The sequence below is a fragment of the Rhinolophus hipposideros genome (genome assembly GCF_964194185.1).
Source record: "Rhinolophus hipposideros genome assembly, chromosome: 4".
NCBI classification, from domain to species: domain Eukaryota; kingdom Metazoa; phylum Chordata; class Mammalia; order Chiroptera; family Rhinolophidae; genus Rhinolophus; species Rhinolophus hipposideros.
The window spans coordinates 49,421,505-49,442,934 of NC_138050.1; the positions used below are offsets into that span (position 1 = coordinate 49,421,505).

General features: G+C 38.9%; 1 protein-coding gene across 2 annotated transcripts; it reads right to left on the bottom strand.

The window, feature by feature from the left end:
• Positions 1 to 308: 308 nt before the first annotated feature.
• Positions 309 to 9,027, bottom strand: CHRNA6 (cholinergic receptor nicotinic alpha 6 subunit). 2 transcript variants are annotated; one of them, XM_081046267.1, is made up of 6 exons: positions 8,709 to 9,027; positions 6,938 to 7,077; positions 5,266 to 5,310; positions 4,366 to 4,475; positions 3,285 to 4,263; positions 309 to 1,429 (listed from the first exon to the last, which is right to left on the bottom strand). In XM_081046267.1, the coding sequence occupies exons 1-6, from the start codon at positions 8,785 to 8,787 to the stop codon at positions 1,298 to 1,300; spliced, it is 1,485 nt and encodes a 494-aa protein (XP_080902393.1). In that variant the 5' UTR covers positions 8,788 to 9,027; the 3' UTR covers positions 309 to 1,297. The 2 variants fall into 2 exon arrangements, with proteins under 2 accessions (XP_080902393.1, XP_080902394.1); XM_081046268.1 differs by having other exon boundaries at positions 392 to 1,429; positions 6,938 to 7,007; positions 8,709 to 8,834.
• Between the last annotated feature and the right edge of the window lie 12,403 nt (positions 9,028 to 21,430).

Genomic DNA, 21,430 nt, shown 5'->3' on the forward strand with positions numbered 1-21,430 from the left:
GAAGTAAAAATACTTTAAAACAAAGTAATTCAAATTCAAAACCTTTGCCTGGTTTGCCACAAAGTGCCTGATGCTCCAGTATGAGACAGACAGGAAGAATTAACATGTGGTAGTTGAGGGTGTGGTGTATCAACACATCAGAGATAATGCAATCTTAAAAATTATACTTCAAGACTATGAAATCTTGTGGAGAAATGTTGCTAATATGGTGCTTTGAGAAAACAGCATAATATGAAATTAAAAGGTAAAACTGAAGTGTGAAATTACATGTGCCTGTAGACAAGGACCAGAAGGGAAAAGGCAAAAATGAAATGAATTATTTTATTAGGGCAGATTTTTTTTTCTACTTCAAAATACACCTTTTAAATTGCTATAATATTTATACAACACATAAGATAATAGAGTGGAATAAAACAGCATTCCTAAGGTGCTCCCTCTTAGAAAAGGAATTGCTCTGAACGGTACAAGATCACTTTCTTAGAGAAGAAATAATTTTATTTTCAGTCTCAGCTACAAAGAGCAAATGGAAACTGCTGACAAGAAAAGACAACAGGTTGCTTCAGTTTGCCTGGCCACACCACACCATGTTCTCCCATTTTGATTGCTCTACTCACATTCCCCACATGATATCTGGTCCTGGAGATCTTTGTGTTTATGACTTTTCCTAAAAAGCTGCAAGTGCTTGGGGACAGGACCTATTTCTGTTACCTGTGCAATGCCTAGCACAGCGCCAGGTTACCCCTCAGGTTTCTTGCCTGATGAGTGCTAACTGCAAACAGCCTGCTGAGATTGGCTCTGACGGTCTGCTATCACTTTTCGCCAATTAAAGTATGAAATAATGCTGGTGTGTGAGCTACATCACAGAGACGTGTACAAGAAAGCAAGCCTGTAGGAGTTCACAAGCACTGCGAATGTCAGCGGGTCCATGTTTCAGAGTTTCGTGTCTGGCATTGTCATGGTGCTGATCAGCAGCATAAACAGGAGGGACAACAGAACCCCTTTTTAGTGTGGCTTGATGTTGATTACATGGTTTGCTGTATTATGGCTCATCACGTCCCTGGAAGCTGCACATGTCCAGACAAGACAAGCCTGTGGGTGCTGCCAGTTCTGGGCTCCAGTGTTAGAGCACATCTCAAAGCACTTCTGTGCTACAAAGGAGGCATTCAGGTTCCTCATGTGCAATAAAGTCCTCTTTTTCTGTAGGTGAGAGACTTAGGTGGGAAGCTTTATATCCCTTTCCTTGCTGTAGGAAACACAGAACAAATACAGTATCTGTAAATTTCAGAAGATAAAATCCTTAAGGTTTTCCTGTGTTTCCAAGTAGTGGCTGTAGAAACAGCCCTGCAGTTCCAAACACACAGACGGTTATAAATATCCAAAGAAATACTCTGTCCACCACCATAGCTGCATACTTCCAGTCATCTTCAACCTGAAAAGCAAACAAAGGTCAAAGCAATTTTTAAAACATCAACACCATAGGAAATATGCTCTATTTCATAAATACACTTCTTTCTTTTCAAATATTTTCCAGGTAATTTTTAAAGCAAATGTCGGTCTTATTGTGGTTAACCTGTGTCTCCTATAGAGTACACAGTAGAGCTTTTGTTTCGTCTGAAGAGGGTGGATGTACAAGGCTTCTTAGTGCCTCCTGCAGCTGGCTGCAGAGTATGCAGATCTCAACAAAGACTCTTTCCTAACGGCAAGAAGTGCTCCCAAGAAATAGCTGGCTTTGGAGACAAAGAGGAAAAACTGAGGGTTGTTAGATGGGCGGGGGGGGGGGGGATAAAGGGGAAGGTGAGGGGATTAGAAAACAGTCGGTAACCACAAGATGGCCACGGGGCTTTGAAAATTAATTTGGGGAACGTAATCAATAATGTTGTAAAGATTTTGTAGGGTATCCGATGGACACGTGTCCCATTTGGGAGACCACCTCAGGGATGCTGTAGATGCCTGATCACTGCCCTGTACATCTGAACCTGAACAATAATGACTGCCAACTATAATTATATATATATATGTATACATATGTATGTATATACTTACAAGAAGCGGAGTACAGCATTAGGAATAGAGACAGTGGAAATGTAATGGCTCGGTGCGATGTCAGAGGGATAGTGGATGGGGGTGGGGGGTTCACACAGTGTGAGGGATATGAATGATAAACGTCTAAGTATTACTTTGTTTTATGCACCTGAAACTAATAAAAAAAAAAAAGAAATAGCTGGTCAAAAAAAAAATGCAACTCTTGTCATTGGCACCAATGTATACCTGACCCCTTGGCAAGTCTGGGAAATAGGTCTGAGGTCTGTGTGGTAAGATGGAGGACCTCCTTAGCAGGAACAGGAAGCCCGCTAGACCTCAAGGTCATTTTGTTTATGGAGAAATCATTGCACTTCTCACGTCCTTCCAGGTCCGAGCCTCCAACCTCTGCCCAAGTCTCCCTGGTTGTGTCGTGAGAGCCCTTCCTGGTGGTGATTAAGTCAACAGCAACTCTCCCCTAGATTTTATGGTGTCACCATGGAGATGAGTTCTGGGCTCACTTGTCCCTTGATGCATCCCCCATGCCCCGCTTGTGTGACATGCAGTCACGGTATCTTCCCTGCACCGACATAGCAGACTTTAGGTCTCGGGATACCCTTTCACTAGGAGATATGGATACTGGCAGTTGCAGCATGAGGTCAAACCAAATACCTGGCATGAATTTTCACATGCCCTCAGCTAGTCATCCTTATGGCATGGAAAACTGGCATGATTTTCTTAAGCTCTCTCTTTGGAGGATGGGGGCGGTCATGTTGCTTTAGTTAGACTCTGGGCAGCAGGAACAGAATATGTTGATGCTAAATTTATCCCCGAGGCACCTAAGTCCCTCTCAAGTAGTATAAGTGGGATTGGAGCTGTGGAGGACTCACTCCTGCTTTCCTCCACTGCTCTCAGACCGCAAACTGCTCCTTCCCCTCTGGGGGCAGCTTTTCCCTCTCCACCCTTTTGTCTGCCATTGTTTCTTGTGCAGGAGCTCTTGGTTTCATTAACCAAGGTTACCCTGAATGTTTATTTTGACCAGATTTCACTTAACATTTCTGAAGGTGGAGATTTGCTTTGGGGATACGTGTTACCCCACCCGACCCCAGGAGAGTCCACCCACAACTGCATAATAACAGAACTGGATCTTAGCGTAACACTGCCTGACTGTCTTATAAACAGAACTTACACTGAAGAATGACCCTGTCTATAAAGTGCCTCTAGGCCTGCAGCAGGTGGACAGGCTAGAGAAGACATACACTTACCTCCTTTGTTTCATTTTGGTTCTTCATGCTTTCTGCTATGAATTGAACACTATTAATCACATCTTCAACTTCAGGTGAATGCTCTGAATTTTCTGTCATCCACTGTAAAGGCTGATGACTTAATCTTCTCTTGCTGGTGGCAAGGTGACATGATTTATGACAGTGGTAGCATTCTTGAAGAAGTTTGGGCTCTCTGCGATTACCAAACATGACTTTGGCAGGACAACTGGAAATGCCTTTGGGGTTTTTATCATTACTTGTCTTCCTCATCTTGTCCAGAGGCCTTCTCATCATCAGGATCTGGGGTAACAGCTGGAGGAAAACCATCTTCACCCACTTGGGCATGGTGTGTGTTGTTGGGGTGCGATAGTGTATGTTCAACACAAACACAGTCACCGCGATGGACAGGGTGACAAAGATCATGGTGAACAGTAGGTACTCACCCACCAGTGGGATCACGAGAGACGTGGATGGGATGGTTTCTGTGATTACCAGCAAAAACACAGTCAGAGAAAGCAGAACTGAAATGCAAAGCGTCACTTTTTCGCCGCAGTCAGAAGGAAGGTAAAAGACCAACACGGTTAGAAATGAAATAAAGAGACAGGGAATGATCAGATTAATAGTGTAAAACATCGGCAGTCTTCTAATATAAAAAGAATAGGTGATATCCGTGTATATCTCTTCACAACAGTTGTATTTTATGTCATGCTTGTAGCCAGAAGCATCAACAATTTCCCATTCACTGTTTTCCCAAAAATCATTCATATCCACTTTAGATCCAATGATTAAAAGATCAATTTTAGCTTTGTCATATGTCCAGGAACCAAATTTCAGGGAACAATTTTGATGATCAAAAGGGAAAAAAGTGATATCCATAGGACAAGAACTCTTAAAAATAGCGGGTGGAGTCCAGGTTATCATGCCATCATATTTAAGAAGAGCTTTTGTTTTGCCTTCAACTTGGAAGTCGCCAACAGCACTGCAAGGTAAATCAGACACCATTAGTAATGGACCCATGCTATGGGTCAGCATGCACCAAAGGCAACTTTGGAAAGACACTGCTTCTGTCAGACACCCATACTTGTTGTAGAGAACAATGTCGGGCTTCCAGATCTTATCCGCAGGAACACGAAGAGTCTCAATGCCATCATATTCCATTGGGTCCCAGCGCAATTTATAATCATTCCAGATCTAAAGGAAATAGAAATCAATTTTTAAAAAATTTCTTCCAATGTTAATTCTATGTTTGTTCATCAGTTGTTTTTTTTTAATTAAGTTCTTATTTGAAGAGTACATTAGTTTTTATCAAAAGTTGGGAGAGTAAACCCATGGAGAATAGGGGGCTAGGTAGCTGAGTTGATTTTGGAAAACGTAAATTACCTAATGGATATTAGATAATTATCTGTTGTTTATTAATTAGCTGGCCAAGGTTATAGGCTCAAATTCCATGTTCCATGGACAATATTCATATTGGAGTAGCAACTCAGTTATAATATTTAAAAAGATAGTTCAAGTGTACGATGATGAGCTTGTTACAAAATCTGTGTAAAAGATTAAGACAAGAAGAAAGAACGAGATGGTATAACATAAAACAAACTGGTGATAATCTAACCCACATGCTATCGTGCTTAACTACTGACTTCTTTAGGCCTAGTGCAGCAGGATCAAAGAATAGGCAAACATCTGACACTGGAGTTCAAAGTACAGATAAAAATAGAAGACTTGAGAGCAGAAACCAGAAAGGACAGAATCTCTATATCCCAGAGAACTTTGTCACTAGGCTTCTGCACCTGCAAAGCTTGCATCAAGCCAGCTGTTACCAGAGCTGAGCTTTAGGCTTTAGAGGAAGGTAATATTCTGTGCTGTATCACAAGTTGTAGATGGAAGAGGGAATGCTAGTAGATTTTATCCATTAGGCATTGTTCGGCTGATACACAAGTAATACAGATCGAAGAGAAGGACATGTGATATAGACACATACGTGACGTAGCCACAAATTGGTTTCCATGATCTGGTTTACTTCATCCTGTGAAGAAGAAGCAATACTTTTAGCCTCAAATGTACTTGCTAATAGAGGTGGATCTCAGAACAAGAATTACAACTAAAAAGAGCTAAATCTGAGTTATTCATGCTATTAGAGGAAAACAAAAAGACTGAAGAGGCAGCTTAAAAAAAAGCAACCAGAGGGCGCCAGTTAGCTCAGTGGTTAGAACACAGTGCTCATCACACCAAGGTCTCAGGTTCGATTCCCACAAGGGCCAGTGAACTGCGCCCTCCACAACTAGATTGAAAACAATGACTTGGCATGGAGCTGATGGGCCCTAAAAAAACACACTGCTCCCCAATATACCCCAATAAAAAATTAAGAAAAAAAAAGCAACCAGAAATACAATATTTCCAGAAATACAATATTTCCATATCTGGTCTCAATGCTGTTCACTTTGAAAGGAAATGTGACTTAAAGACTGTATTTCAAATCTGATTTAAGTCTCATTACTTCTGTGAAGACTTTCTGATCACCAAGGCTCATAAAGTTTTCTGATTCTGTGAAAGGAAAGAAGGGAGAGAAGAGAGAGTGGGAGGGAGGGAGGGAGGGAAAATACTGTAGATAGTGGTAGGTATCTAACTCTTTCTGGATTGCAGAGCTAGTTGATTTTTGATTGACAGCCATAGATTTACTGACATGGTCTCTGCTAAAATTTGCAGGTCACAAATCAATAACAAAAAGACAATATGAAAATCTCTAAACACATGAAACTTAAACAACTCCATGGGCTTTTTAAATTTAATAGTCAAAGAGGACATCTCAAAGGAAATTCAAAAAATACATAGAACTGAATGAAAATGAAAACACAACATGTCAAAATATGAGGGATACAGCTAAAAATAGTGCTAAAAAGAAAATTTATAGCATTAAATGCTTACATTAGAAATGAGGAAAGTTCTCCAATCAATAATTCAAGTTTCTACTTCAAGAAATTAAAAAAGAAGCACAAAATAAACCCAAAGCAAGCATAAGGAAGGAAAAATAAAGAAAAGGGTAGAAATCAATAAAATTGGACAGGAAAAAAATAGAGAAAATCAATGAAACAAAAAGCTGATTCTTTGGGGGGGAAAACAACAAAATCAATAAACCTCTAGCAAGATTGATTGACAAAAATAAAAAGAGAGAAGATACAAATCACAGTTCCACCATTTTGTAATTGTATGATCTTGGGAAAAGTCCCTTAACTGAGCTTCTGGCTCCTCAGCTATAAAATGCAGCTGATAGTCACAAGTGTAGACACAGGGTCTGGTACATCATAGGTGCATAATGGAGTTAGCTCCCTTTGTGTTCTCCCTACAACTTCCCCTTCACCTCTTTGTTTCATAAACTGGTTCTGAAATCTCTTCCAAAACAAACAACAAAACAAACAAACAAACAAAACCCCTACCTTAATGTGAATAATTACAGCATCGGTGGGAAAACTGCCTCCCTCCCAGTGGGACAGCTTCGAAGGGCCAGCAGCCATGTAGATTTTGGTTTGTTTGTATTTTTTTAATTTCTCGTATTTACCATGTACAATAAGTGGGACAATGTTTGGGAACTGCTCTGAGCCCCTCAGAGTCAGGGCTCCTTGAGATACCACACATGGTGAACTTGAGGCACTTACCACGTTGGCCAGCTGTGTGATGGCCACTTCAAAATGCACCGTGACGGGATCCGAAACATTTTCCACAGGCCTGATGAATTGGTTATAATGAGAAAACAGTTTGTGAAAGAGTTTCTCCTCAGACGCACAGCCTGCACAGTCTGCATGGCCAAACAGAGGGACGAATTAGAGAAGCAGAGAGGGTGCTGACAGGTGAGAAGTTCTGGAAGCTTCCATCACCAAGTGAGGGCAGTGAGGCGTCCAAGATAAAAATAGTAATGCCTACATCTGAGAACTAGTGTGATGTCAACTAAAATAATGTTGGTAAGAGAACTTTTAAAAGTTTAAGGCACCACAAAAGTAAAGGAATAGACATGAGCTCCAATTTTTGTTTGTCACTCAACGTAACACACAATCTCACGGGTCCAGGAATTAAGGAAGAGTCCTACCCTTTCTTGTCATAATACTGATTCAACTGCCCTGTTTCTACAACTCGTAAGGTGTTTAGGTGGGGAAACTTCACGAAGCAATCTGAAATAACTAGTAATATCATTAAGGTCTTAACAAGCCATACTCCTTTTAAAAATCAACTTTAAAATTCAATTATTTTGAGGTAAAAAAGAAAAACAAAAGAAATTCAATTATATTGGAGAATTGTGAGAGCACAAGGTTTTTAAGGAAATTTACTTTAAATATTTTTTAAAGAATTCAAACTCATTTCTTAAAAAATAGCATTTTTAGTCATTAAATGTTGGACAACAGTTTAATGTATATCTCTTTGTATTTTTCCAAGAATGCATTAAGGGTAGGTTACTTGCCTTCACTTCACATAATTCATTAATACCTCCCCCCCCCCATGCTTTCCCTTCTAGAATTCAAATTTGACACTAGAAATACTATTCTACAAAGTCCACAAAGAGATTTATATCCTGAAAGAAAAATGTTACAGGGATTGAGTAACTCACTAGGCAAAAATGAACAAAAGGACAGGTGTTATGTTACAAAATAAAGAGTTGTTCGACAAATGCATTTAGAAACACTGAGATTTCAACAGGAAAGAACAATTTTAAATGTAAAGCAGCATTCTTGCCATCATAATTAATAATGATAGAAATATTTTTACTTAAATTAGACAATTCAAAAATCCTCCTAATTACCCATCTCCCCCCCTTTGAGACTTTTCTCCCCCTTTGAAATGTTTTAGATAAACCCTCCCTGTGTCTCCCCTGCAAAGATGACAGCACGTACAGATGTGCTTTTGTTCAGGCAGAGCTGCATTGTCTGTTTCTAAGTCTTAACTTTTAACGTGAATGATCGTACTCTTAGGACACATTTCAGCATGGTCATAATGACATGTTTCTCAACACAAAGATCATTACCTACAAAATGGAAGGGTTCATAGACTGAGAAATGGTACCAGATAGCAAATAAATTACAGTTCTGAAACAATATTAAATACAAATACAAACAAATAAGTTGAATACTTCCATAGCAGAGATGGATAGAAACCTGCATCGTTACTATTATTACCACATTTTAATTGGGAAGATAAAATAAAATGTGGTTTACAATGTTTCACTGTCCTCTCCACCCTAACCCCCAAATCCCATCTTACATGTTAAACCTAACCAATAAAAAATAGATTAACAGTTGTAGTAATTCCTGTGGAGACACCGTACATATTTAACCACAGACTATTTCTTTTCTCTGCTCAATCAAGCACAACTAGGAAAAAGAGGCAAACACATGTAACTAAAAAGGGAATGTGAGATAAAGCAGAAATAAAACCTACCTTTAAAGAAAGGCATGAATATACACAAGCAGAGACACACATCAAAGTGAAGGCATCCCTGACCCTTGCTGGTCAGCATGATTAAAACAATTTGATTTCTATTTCTAATCAAAGGATTATGGAAAACAAAGAGCTATCAGACAGCCACACGCAGCAGACCTTTAAATCATCAGAGTCCCACTGCAATCCATGCGTGTCTTCTGTGAAATAAAAACATTCTCAAACATAACATGGTTCTTCCCAATATCAGACTGAGGCCAACAAAAAGGGCAAATAAAAAGGGCTCAATCTGATGTGAGATGAGTCATCCCATTTCCTGTCATCCTAGATCTCTTTCCATGCAAAAACGGGGAAGAAAAGCAGGGAGGGAATGCTAGGCAGACAGGGCTGAGGGAGGACAAAAAAATTGCCCTGGCTTAGTAGAGCTTTCTGAAGCGCAGTCTCAACCATAATCCCTAGGGGAATAAACACACATTTACTGAGCTCCAACTGTAGGTAAAGCGTAAATCGGGTCCCAAATAGTGTATTCTGATTCACTGAGTTCTCTAGTTAATCAAGGCTTCACCTTGTTATTACAAAACTTTCTAAAACATGAGTCCCTATTTTTGTCTTAATAACTGTAGTTTAGAGAAAGCAGAAATAATTTAGTTTTGTCTGACTCCTGGGCTTCTAGTGCTTTGTCTTTCTGAGCTCAGTGACCATCATCCAGGACTCGAGATTAGATGTCGGAGAACGAGAGGAATGATACTGAACACAGAATGCCACCTGGACAGTTCTATGTTTATTTAAACACCCTTGTCATCAATCATGTAACTATAGATAGTTGACTATTATCCAGCCATGAGAAAGAAGGAAATCCTGCTATTTGCAATAACATGGATGAAACTGGAGGACGTTATGCTAAGTGAAAGAAGCCAGAAAGAGAAAGACAAATATTGTGTGGTATGACTTACATGTGGAATCTAAAAAAGTTGAACTCATAGAAGCAGAGTGGTTGCTCGACGCTGGGGGTGGGAGTAATGGGGAGATGTTGGTCAAAGGGTATGAACTTTCAGTTACAAGATAAGTAAGTTCTAGGGATCTAATGTACTGCACGGTGATTATTGCATACTTGAAATTTACTAAGAGAATAGCATTTAAGTGTTCTCAACATGCACACTCACACACACACAAATGGTAACTAAGTGAGGTGATAGATATGTTAATTAGCTTGCTTGTGGCAATCACAATGTATACATATATTGGTCCATCACATTGTATACCTTAAATATATTTTTATTTGTCAATTATACTTCAATAAAGCTGGGGAAAAACAAGAGAAGTTAGATCCAAAGATGATCCCTCAGGCCCTTCCCATCCAAACCTTTTAAGACTGCATCACAAATATAGCACATTTTGCAATTGTACAGAGTTCAGACTAATGACTTTCTTCAAAACTCTATTAGCCTCATATTTATTGAGGGAATGAAAGAAGAACTAACATTTATTTAGCACTAAACTTAGACCAGGCACTGGGCTGGGTGCTTCAGATATGTCATCTTAAGATGTTACTCCTGGTCTCCCCTTAGCAGATGGACTTTTGTCCTTGGCTGAAGTGTCCTGTGAAGTTTGGAGAGAACCTGAGGTGATAAAGAGAAAGTCTGGACAACATTTTACCATGATGGATAAAGTGCCATCTCACACTCCAAAATGAAGCAGTGCCCATGAGTTTTTAAGGTAAAACCCAAGTCACGTTGGCTGCTTTACAAGGCACCAACAACACGCTCAACCATTCCAATTGCTCAGACTTGAAAGGATTTGTTCTTTATACTTTCGCATAGATACACACTGCCATCTTTCAAGAAACCTGTTGTTTCATGTCTTTTTTATCCAATATTCTTTCTCTATGGCATCACCTGTCAGCTTTAAGGACCGTTCTAGAGGAGGGCGTCCTCTGGAACGTGCCCCAGTCAGCCCTGGTGTTCTTCCAGGAACAGGCTGAATCTTTTCTGGGGTGTCAAGCTGCAGAGCAGGACAGGGGGCGTTGTTAGTGAAGGTCACAGAGAAGCCTCACCATGGGCAAATAACGCAGCGGAAACATTATGGACTTAGGAGTCAGACAGACCTGGGTTTGGATTCTGGAACTGATACTCACTTAGAAGACATTGGGCAAGTTACTTAAGCTCCCTTAGTCCTGGCCTCATCAGAAAAATGTGATTAAATTCAATAACATAAATCATTTAATCTCTCCCTACCCAATTTTTCAAGTAATTTTCACTCACTTTCTAACCACTACAAATAGGTAACACGATTAAGTAACTCTCGGGGCCTGAACTTGTAGGAAGGATATATTTTAAATGTTTGTAAAGAAAATACATTCTCCCATTCAAAGAAACTATTTAAACTATCCCCTCATCATCAGAAAAATGCTTGAGATTTATAATTGAATTGTGGATTTATATCCTGCTTCAAACCCATTTTGAAAATTGCAGAGATAGACGTTAAAACAAATATACAGAGAAAAATAAGCACACTTCCAAAAATTTAAGAAACAAAAGAATTAAGACACTTTGTTTTTTCCTGATGTTTCTGGATACTGTTTCATGTTCATAGTCTAGTAATTAGTTTTTGCTTAGCCGTATTGTTAAACCAGCTGAAATTTAGAGTGTTGCTCATAGTTTATGGAGGTAGAAAAATTGAAGGGAGATGAGAGGTTAATTAGTATTGGAAGAGCTTTGGTTTTTCCCTACACTCCTTTACCCCCATTTCTTTCACTCCCTCATTCGTCTTAGCCAGTCACAAAAGGAAAAAGGAAGATGCCATGGATCTTAACTTTTTTTCAAGGCCATAAATCTGATGAAAACTATGCCTCTCCCCCATACCCATATGCACATCAAACAAAACTTAACCTATAATTCCTGGGTGTTTTCAGACCCATGGAGGGCAACCCTGGGTAGAAAGTAACCATACCTGGTTTTAGAATTTTCCTGTTATCTATCCCTAGTTACTCCACATCATCCCTTTTTAAAACAACAAATTTTAAAGACCTAATGTGTCAGGAAATTAATAGGCTTCAGAGAATAAATGTTGGGTTTCTCTTTTATTTTTATCCATAGAAGATTTTCTAAGAAAAAAACAGTGATACTGCTTAATATGAAACTTTTATCATTAATATTATTTCAAGCTTCCCCTCCCCCAATTGCTCAATTAAATCCATTGCCTCATTCTGCTTTAAAAATAAGGGAGACTATTTGGTATGGTTACATAAAATTGTTTTTATTTGAAGTTTGAGGGTTTTTTGGCATAGAAACTGCATGAATGAATATTTTGTTGACCTTTCTCCAACTGTCAGTTCTCTTTAAACTCAAGCAAGAAGACTCTTCCGTTGTCCCTAAAGAAATGTAAAGGAAATAACCCTTTAAATATGCATTATTTATAAATCTGCAGCAAAAACATCATCAATAATTTAACGATCCCATATGCTTGGGTGTTTTTTTTTGTTGTTGTTTTAATGTTAAAACTCTCACATGTTCAATATCTCTAGTCAATAGTATCGCACATCCACTTACACAGGAAAAATGAAACAGCAGTAGGGTAAGTATTCAAATTAAATGCTAATTTTAGACCACAAAGAAACATTTAATCAATAGCTCATAGCAGAGGCTAAAATAAACCCTACAAGCCCACTTTTTGTCCACCTAAATTTTTTTTTTTTAAAGATTTTATTGGGGAAGGGGAACAGGTTTTATTGGGGAACAGTGTGTACTTCCAGGACTTTCTTCCAAGTCGAGTTGTTGTCCTTTCAATCTTAGTTGTGGAGGGCGCAGCTCAGCTCCAGGCCCAGTTGCCAGTTGCTAGTTGCAGGGGGTGCAGCCCACCATCCCTTGGGGGAGTCGAACCGGCAACCTTGTGGTTGAGAGCCTGCGCTCCAACCAACTGAGCCATCTGGGAGGCAGCTCAGCTCAAGGTGCCGTGTTCAATCTTAGCTGCAGGGGGCAGAGCCCACCGTCCCTTGCGGGACTCGAGGAATCGAACTGGCAACCTTGTTGTTGAGACCCCACTGGCCCATGTGGGATACGAACCAGCAGCCTTTGGAGTTAGCAGCACTGAGCTCTAACTCCACCTGAGCCACTGGGCTGGGCCCTGTCCACCTAAATTTTAAGACAAAGGGAAAGCCTTATAACCTGGGGTGCAGTAAAACAATGAAAGAAAGTCAAAAGTGTGTTGAAATGTTATGACACTGAATAGTAATTATAGCTATTTTTTGGCACTTCCTATGTGCCAATAACCATGATAAGCCCTTTACATTCTCTTTTTTAATTGTCACAGCAACCCTATGAAGTGAGACTCTATTCTTTAACTGAGGAAGGACATTGACACTCAGGCACGTTAAGTAACTTGCTTAAATATCTATAAATCATAGATATTAAATGGTTGAGTTAAAATTCCAATCTAGGTCTGTCTGAATCTAAAGTTAATGCTTTAACTTTAAAGCTATACTCGTGTTCTTTTAGATCCATGAATACTTTGTAAGTTCACTATATTTTTAGAGGGCTATTATTGAAATGGGACCGTGGTTAGCACTAACTTCACTAACATTCACCATGGGTCCCTCACATGAACTGAGGAAGCCAAGACTAATTTGTAAAGGGAGTTGAAATGTGGACCTAATGCCAGACAGAAGTGAAAGCCCACGCGATCGTCCCACTTTAGGACAGGCTGGTATCAGGCAAGCTCCCAACTCTGGAAGAGTGAGATTACAGCCACATCTTTGGGAATTCTGTAACTTCCCTCCAGCCTTTGCACTTCACTACATGGGCAGCAATTATCTCTGGGTCCATCAATGTAGAAGAGAATGTGTTGAAATCATAAATCCCTTAAAAGGAAGAATCAATTCAAGGTTACCATTGTCCTAGGACCCAGCAGTTACTGTAATAAAATTTATTCCCTGACAGTAGACCCAGCTGTATGATTGTAAAAGAGAACAATATCAGTCTGTATTAGCTTTCTAGGGCTGCCGTAACAAAGTAGCACAAACTTAGCGGTTTACAACAACAGCAACTCATTCTTTCACTGTTCTAGAGGCCAGAAACCCCAAGTCAAGGTGTCAGCAAGCTATATTCCTTCTGAAGGCTTTAGGGGAGAATCTTTCCTTGCCTTTTCTAGCTTCTAGTAGCTCCAGGAGTTCCTTGGCTTGTGACAGCATCACTCCAATCTCTGCCTGTCAATGACTACTTGGCCTTCTCTCTGCCTGGGCCTTCTCCTCTTTTGTCTCTTATAAGGAAGCTGGTCATTCAATTTAGGTCCTACTGGGTAGTCCAGGATGAACTCAAGATCCTTAACTTAATTACATCTGCAGAGACCCTTTTCCCAAAAAGGTTCTCACTGTGGCATCTCACAGGGTTGCGATGAGATTTAATTAGAAAATTTATGTAATAGCAGCTACTGAAATATTACGGGGACAACATACACTTATATTCTTCTTCCAGAGAGCAGTATTTCAATATGTACAACAGACTTTGGGGACCAGTGAAAAGACCCAGAAAGCGACTGCTTTCAAGTAAAATAATACAGATTTCTTATTCTTTCTAAGAAGAAAATCTGAAAAATCACTTGTATGGTGATCCCTGATCAGTGTTCTCAAATTTTAGTGTGTATCTGAATCAAGGGTAGGAGACAGTCTTAAAAAATCAGATTCCAGGCCCCATCCTCAGAAATTCTGATTCAGTAAGTCTGGGGTGACCCAGAAAACTGCATTTTAAAAAAATTTCCAAGGTGATTCTGATACATGTAGTCAGTACAACGCATCTGAGGAGCTCTTCCAGAATGCTAAAGAAAGATCTCCACACAGTCCAGTGTTTCTGTAATATTACAAATGTAGACATTTCTGGGACATACATGTCCCTACCAATTGTATGTCACAAGATAAAAAATGTTAGAGGGATTATGAAAGTTGCTAGACTGGCACTGTGTTTCATGTGAAAAAGCTAACTCAGGATTGGTAGTTACAAAGTCCTACTGTGTTCTGGGCACGATGGTCAATGCTGAAAAATAGTTGTAGAAAACACACATTTACTTTTTTCAAGTACCCATGGAATGGTTGCAAAAATTGACCTCTTAAGGACTCAAAAAATCTGAACAAATAACAAAAAAATCTATACCATACAGAACATCCTCTGTCCACAAAACAAGGAAAGTTGAAAATCAGTTCTAAGATAACACCCCAAACTTACCTTTCTTGCCAGTCTTAAACATTATCTCGGCCTTACATTTTTTAGGAGGTGCAGAAGTAATAATCGATAGAACAATGGCTCAGGTTTCACCAGTCCAAATAAACTGAGATCAAACGAATCATAAGGTGGTGATCGCACCAACTGTAACCTCCTCCAGTCATGCAGAATGCAGCGCCGCCAAAGCTGCCCTGTTATTCACGTTGCTGTCAAGGCAGCTTTGGGAGTCTGATGGCTCCAGGCTTTCCTGTTCCTTTCCTGCTACTGTCCATGGCTGTCTTTCCAATGCCAAAGCCACCGTAAGGTCAGAGTTAGCAGGAGAGGGATGAGGAGTGGAGCAGAGAGGAGGATCTGAGAAGGAGGGTGCGGGAAAATGCCCCTCATACCTCTTCACCCCCCATGTGCTGAAGCCAGGCTGTTTGTGCCCAAAGCTTTATCCAGACTTTCATAAGCCTGTACAAAGATAAAACATGTAGACTGAATGTAAATAAGTCAGAATGTGGTGGAATAGTATCTTCAAAGAGCTTAGAGAAAATTATAGTCAACCTGGAATTGTGAAACCTGTAACACTATCTTTCAAAATCAGGGTGAAATGAAGACATTTTTAACAAAGAGATAACAAAACCTAGGAGGTAACTAAGAGGCACTTAATCTAGTGACTTCTAAAGGATGTCCTTAAGAAAGAAAGAAAGTGATCACAAAAGATCAGAGATGAAAAAAGAAATAGTGAACAAAGAAAATCATAAACATGTGGGTTGAGGTAAACAACAGTTATTTATCTTGATTTCTGAGTTTTCTTGGTACCCCCTTAGAGTCTGTGCTGGAGGCCAGGGCCTCAGTCCTTTTACCTCACCCCGGGGAAGAGTCTCATCGTTTAATATGAAGAGTTATACTTTATTTCCGCATTTTCACCGTGGTGTCCTCCTCCTATCCCCATCCTTAGCTGGGCCAGAGTTCCTTTGGTTCAATAATATTTTAAGAAAATGAAACGTTAGTCTCTTGCTCATAGAAGCACAGGAGGTGTGGGGTCAAGTACTTGCTACACTGGCATTCCAAAATGTTCCTGCTTTTATCCTCACATGCACCCCTCATTTCATTAGTATTCAATGCCTTTGATTCTGCCATTTATGGTGTTCTGCGTGCCAATTGATTTAGGGCTTTCTCCACTGCTGGCTTAGGTCTCAGCTTTCTTGGGTTTCATTAAGTCAGTGATCACTCATTTATCTCTCTTCTGTCTTCCAAAATGTTGTCTTTTTCCCCATTGTTTTTGCCCTTATGATTATACGGTTTTTAATCCTTTTCCTAGCATTGTAATGGAGTTTCAGTTAGATGAGAGGCATTTTTCCAATCTACTGTCTTTAACTAGAAGTCTATCTCCTGTGACTCTCTCTTGGGAGAGAGAACTTTCCCAGAGGCCACCCCCCCAGCAGAGTTCCCCCTTCATCTCAACTAATCGGAAGTCAGAGCTAAGTCACACTTCCGATCCTGAGCCAGTCACAGGCGAGGAGGGTGGAACTGCTATGCTGGGTCAGAGCCCAATCATCGGTGGAATGGGTGTGTAAGATCAACCACAGCATTCACCCTCAGGAACCTTAATTAGGGCATGGAAATTCCAACTCCAAACCACCTACCCAAACCAGAAGATCACCTCCTAAAGGCAGCAGTCATACATGATAACTCTTTATACCTTCAGCAGTGTAGATGTTTATTCAACAGAAATAATAATCTATTACATAAACACAATGTGTAGAGGTCATATTTATGCATACAGCATTGAGATGGTAAAGACAAGATGATAACGAAGGGTATCTACTCAGACAAGACCTGGAATCAATGGGAAGAGGGAAACTTTAGAGCCTGTGGTTATGCTGCCTGGATCTTGCTGGGCTAACCAGTGAGCCTTTCTTTCTGTGTAAAGAGTTGTTTTAAAGGTCAAGGAGCTAAAAGACAGGCTTATGATAGCTCTCGAGCTAAACATTACATAAAATTACTTCAAGGGCTCTAGTCTTAAGGTCATATTTGTATAACTGTGGATGGAAAAAGGAACCACACATTAAACCTGATACGCTCAGGGGAGGTCTGCATGGAGGGCCTTATGACTCAAGAGACGGAATGTAACCACATAAGATGGTCTGAACATAAAAATTCCTAACTAAAAGCAGGTCATGGCAGGTAGTCACTTCCTAGGCCTGTAGCTTCCTTGACAAAGGTCAATCTTTACCTTAAGTGAGCCTGTCTATTGTATTTTTGTATCTAAGATAACATACCCTTGGAATGTCAGAGTAATCCCCCTTTCCTGGACACTTAAGGGCACACCCACTGCACCAGAGCACAACACCACAGAACCCCTCATTATGATCTTGTTCCCCAAATAGAATACCATCTTTATGTGCTGTAAATGTTAATTATTAACTATCACAGGATAGTTAATATAAAAGAAGTATGTGTCTCTTCGTTTTACTTTCTGTTCAATCCCAGAGATTTCCCCACTTTCTTTTCTCCTGCCCCCTCAAATATACCATCAATGGATTTCATGTGACCCTCCTTACGTCTCTTCCTTTGATTCTAATGTATAAAATAAGCTGCAAAACTACCATTCTCTGGAGCATTTTCTCGATCCATTGAGATTTTGGTTCCTGGCAATTGTCGTCCGTTTGGCTCAAATAAACTCACAAAAATTCTCTGCAGGTTTGGACATATCTTACATTGACATAACAATAGCCAAATTAGACTAGACAGAAAAGTTTGAGCTATTTTGTTTCCTATGGCTTGTATATACATTTGGGACACTTGTATATACATTAGAAACTCCAGCCCTATTCTGCAAGGCATTAAGAGAGCTTCTAACAAATTTAATCAAGTGATGTTTTGGTCTGAAATGAAAATGTGCCATAATCATAAGGCTTGGGTTTAATATAAAATTTTAAGAGAAAGTCAATTTATTAAAAGAGAATAAAAGTTTGTCATATTTGTTGCCTAAAAAAATAAACCATCAAAACCATGAAAGGATGTGTTTTCTCATTGTCCTGAATTTTCTGCTACAAAAACCTTGTAGTTTAGGAAGCAATATATGAGATTAAAAAGGTTCCACTTTTTTCTCTTTTTTTAAGTGTCTCATTAAGAGCTGTTTACATACATTTTTAAATACATGTTTTAGCACAGATTTGGATGCATAACTGAAAAAGAGCATGGGGGTCTCTGAGAACAGTGTTTATCTAAAACTGTTAGTAGAGCTTGTTGCTAATTCGGAAACCCAGAATGTCACTGGCCACTTCCAACGCTGCTGAGCCACAAATTTTTGGAAAAATGAAGATCCATAAAAACTATACGCTGTGAGAAGAAAATTCTGAGATGTTCTAAATTAACCAACAGTGACCAAAAATGAGAGAGACATAACTGCTGGTCTGTTAAGGGCTGCTAACCAGTGAACAAAAGATTTCTCACATCCCTGTTTTGCCTGTTGGAATTTCAGATTAATTTCCAGGTGGCTATTTCCGCAGATTATCTTAGCCAGGCACCATCTAACTCCAGGATCCCCCACTTATTTATATGTGGGGCTTCAGGACTGCTGCCGCAGCTAATCGACGGGAGTGGACATTCCTTTATGCAGACTCTGCTCACTCAGAACCAGCACCTTCAGCTTACCCCACCGCTTCGCCTGTAACTCACGTAAATTCTAACCACCTCCTTCTTCCCCCTTTCCCTTATGTGATGCACAAAAACGTTTGCAAAACTCTGGGATGAAGGACATGCTCTTTTCTACGTAGCCATGCTGCTGGTAGTTTAGGCCTCACACACCTTTAGAACCAACCAAGTAACCATCCAAGAGTGAAAGGGCTCTGGTTGTTCATCTGCAGAGATGCTGGCAGCTCAGTTCTGCTCCTGCCTCTTGGGCCACGGGAAATGTTATTGCCCGAATTTCTGATTTTTCAAGAGACATGTAAAATTTCAATTTTATGTGATCTTTTTTGATTTTTAATTTTGATACGTTAAAGAACATTTTAAATAGCTTGTGGCCCTACAAATATTTCTGCTGGCCAGATTCAGATCAGGACCCTTATTTTCTAACTCTATTCTAGGGGAAAAACAGAATATCTATTAGGTGAAGGATTGCTGTGTTACTTAGGAAAGCATGCAGATGCTTTTTGCTGAGCTAGTTGATGTTGCTTGGTTGCTCTGAAAAACAAAGTAAGATAAATGTTTAATGTTCATGGAATTTGGGGGCCAAAAAAAAAGGCAGAAGAAAGTTCTTGGGAATGAGTATGAAAGTAGATTTCAGCAATATGGATGGTGGTCTGCACCTAAGGAGAAGGAGATGGTGAGAAACTCAGAGATGAGGTGGCTGCAGCTTTACTGGGTGTGTGTGTGTAGCATGTTGCAATAACCCTGTTACCATAAACCTTCAGTGCAAGCCCATTTCACAAAAGCATGACAGTAATGACACTAGGAGAATAAAAGCCAGAAAGTTACATAAGTTTTGAAAGAAAGACCAGTGTTATTATTAGGAACGATGAATACCAGAATGCAAATGGGTATAAAACAGGAAAAGAATGGTGTTAGCTAATTTATTTTAATTTAAAGAGTGATGTGTGACCACAGGGACTTTAAAGGAGGCATTATTGTTTTGTGATTAAGGAAAGAAAAAAACTGTTCTCTTCTTTCAGACACTGCAGCTACCAAGCTTTTCCTGCCACCTACTGACTGTTGGTTGTAATTTTAAAAAAATTTCTGAATAAGACAAAGTATAAAGAACAACACCACAATGTGCCCACTTAAGAAATAAAATATTATCAATAAAGTTTGAAATCTCCCATATATCCTTCCTCTTCAGAAGTCTCCATTATCTTGAATTATATGTACATCATCTTAACACATTTTAAAATAATTTTTCTTCATATGTATGTACCTCGAAACAATGCTGGTATTATTTTGCATGTTTTTAAAGTTCATATAAATATCATTCCATATGGGATCTTCTGTATGAAATCTTCTGCAGGTTTATAAACCCACATTATGTTTATAAGATTCACCCATGTTGACCAGTGCAGTCCTTTTCACTATATTAAACAGTATAGAATTCTGTTTAATGGATATGTCATAATTTATCTGCCCATACTCCTTTTAATGGGTATTTATTTAACTAGCACCCCATTTTTCACTAATATAAGCATCACTTCTCTGAACATTCTAGAATATGTCCTCATGTATAAATGTTGAGTTTCTTAATTAGATAGCAATTATGTAATCGCTTTGTCATAATGCTCACACATCCTGTTTTTCTTGTCATTGCCAAATTATTCCTCAAAATGTTTGTATAAATTTATGCTCTGACGAGCAATGTATAACGATCTTCCATATCCTTATCTCCACTTGATATTGTCAGATTTCTGAATTTTTGCAGTTCTGATGGGTGTGCAGTGATATATCTCTTTGTGGTTTTAGTTGCATGTCCTTGATGGACTTTTTACAGGATATTTGAATCAACGTGGGGAAAACATTTGCTATTGAGTCTTTATAGAAACAAAAGTGTTTAGGTAATTTTGAATAAAGTTTTATAATCTCCTGCATAAAGATCTTGCATTTCTTTTATTAGATACATTGTTAGGTATTTTATATTTTTATTGCAAATGTATTGTTTTAAAATGACATTTCCTGACTGATTTTTTTGGTGTTAGGGTATATTAATGCAATTGATTTTTATATTAATTTTGTGTCCAATAACATTGTTAAATTATTTCATTAGCCCCTAAGACTTTATTTGTAGATTCACTTGGATTTTCTATGAAGACAACCATATTCTCTATGAATTTTGATGATTTTTCTTTCTTTTAAAGTTCTTATTCCTCTTACCTGTTTTTCTGATCTTATTACATTGTCCTGTGATGTAGTACACTGTTGAATAGAAATAGTGAAACCCAGCACCTTTGTACAACCTTAATCTTACTGGGAAGTAGTACATTGTAGTCTGTTTTTTAAGAGTTTGATTTTTTTTTAAATCATAAATGTGTGTTAAAATTTACCTTTCGAGCCCTGCATATATTGATAATTCTATTTGGTTTAATCTCTTTTATTCTGTTAATCTAGTAAATTACATTAACAGAATTTTCCAGACTTAAACCATCCTTTCATTAGGGGGATAAACTTAACTTGAGTTCATCTCAAAATGAATGAGCTCAGACTGTTATTTTCTTTTCTTACACTGGTTATAGCACATTGGACACATCAAATAAATTGGAGCACATTCTCTCATGATTCTCTGCCATGAAAACTGAAATAGTAGAACTATTTGTTCCTAAATCTTGAGGAGTCGGTGAGAACATTTAAAGAATTCTTCATTTCACTTTACAAATGTGTAGTCTACTAAATTATGATAGGGGAACCTACAGAAAGAAGAAAGAGAAAGGGCCTTCTTGTATGCCCATGAAAAAATAAGCCATTGTTGAGCCAATCTGATTTGTCCAAAGATTCACACTGATTACATGAATTGGTTTTTTATAGAAAATTTCTTCTAAA

Coding starts and splice junctions, on each gene's coding strand:
- CHRNA6 (XM_081046267.1), bottom strand. CDS start 8,787: ATGCTGACCAGCAAGGGTCAGGGATGCCTTCACTTTGATGTGTGTCTC. Junction 4,476..5,265: donor CCAATTTGTGGCTACGTCAC/GTATGTGTCTAT, acceptor TATTTCCTTTAG/ATCTGGAATGATTATAAATT. Junction 1,430..3,284: donor ACCAAAATGAAACAAAGGAG/GTAAGTGTATGT, acceptor TTTGCTTTTCAG/GTTGAAGATGACTGGAAGTA.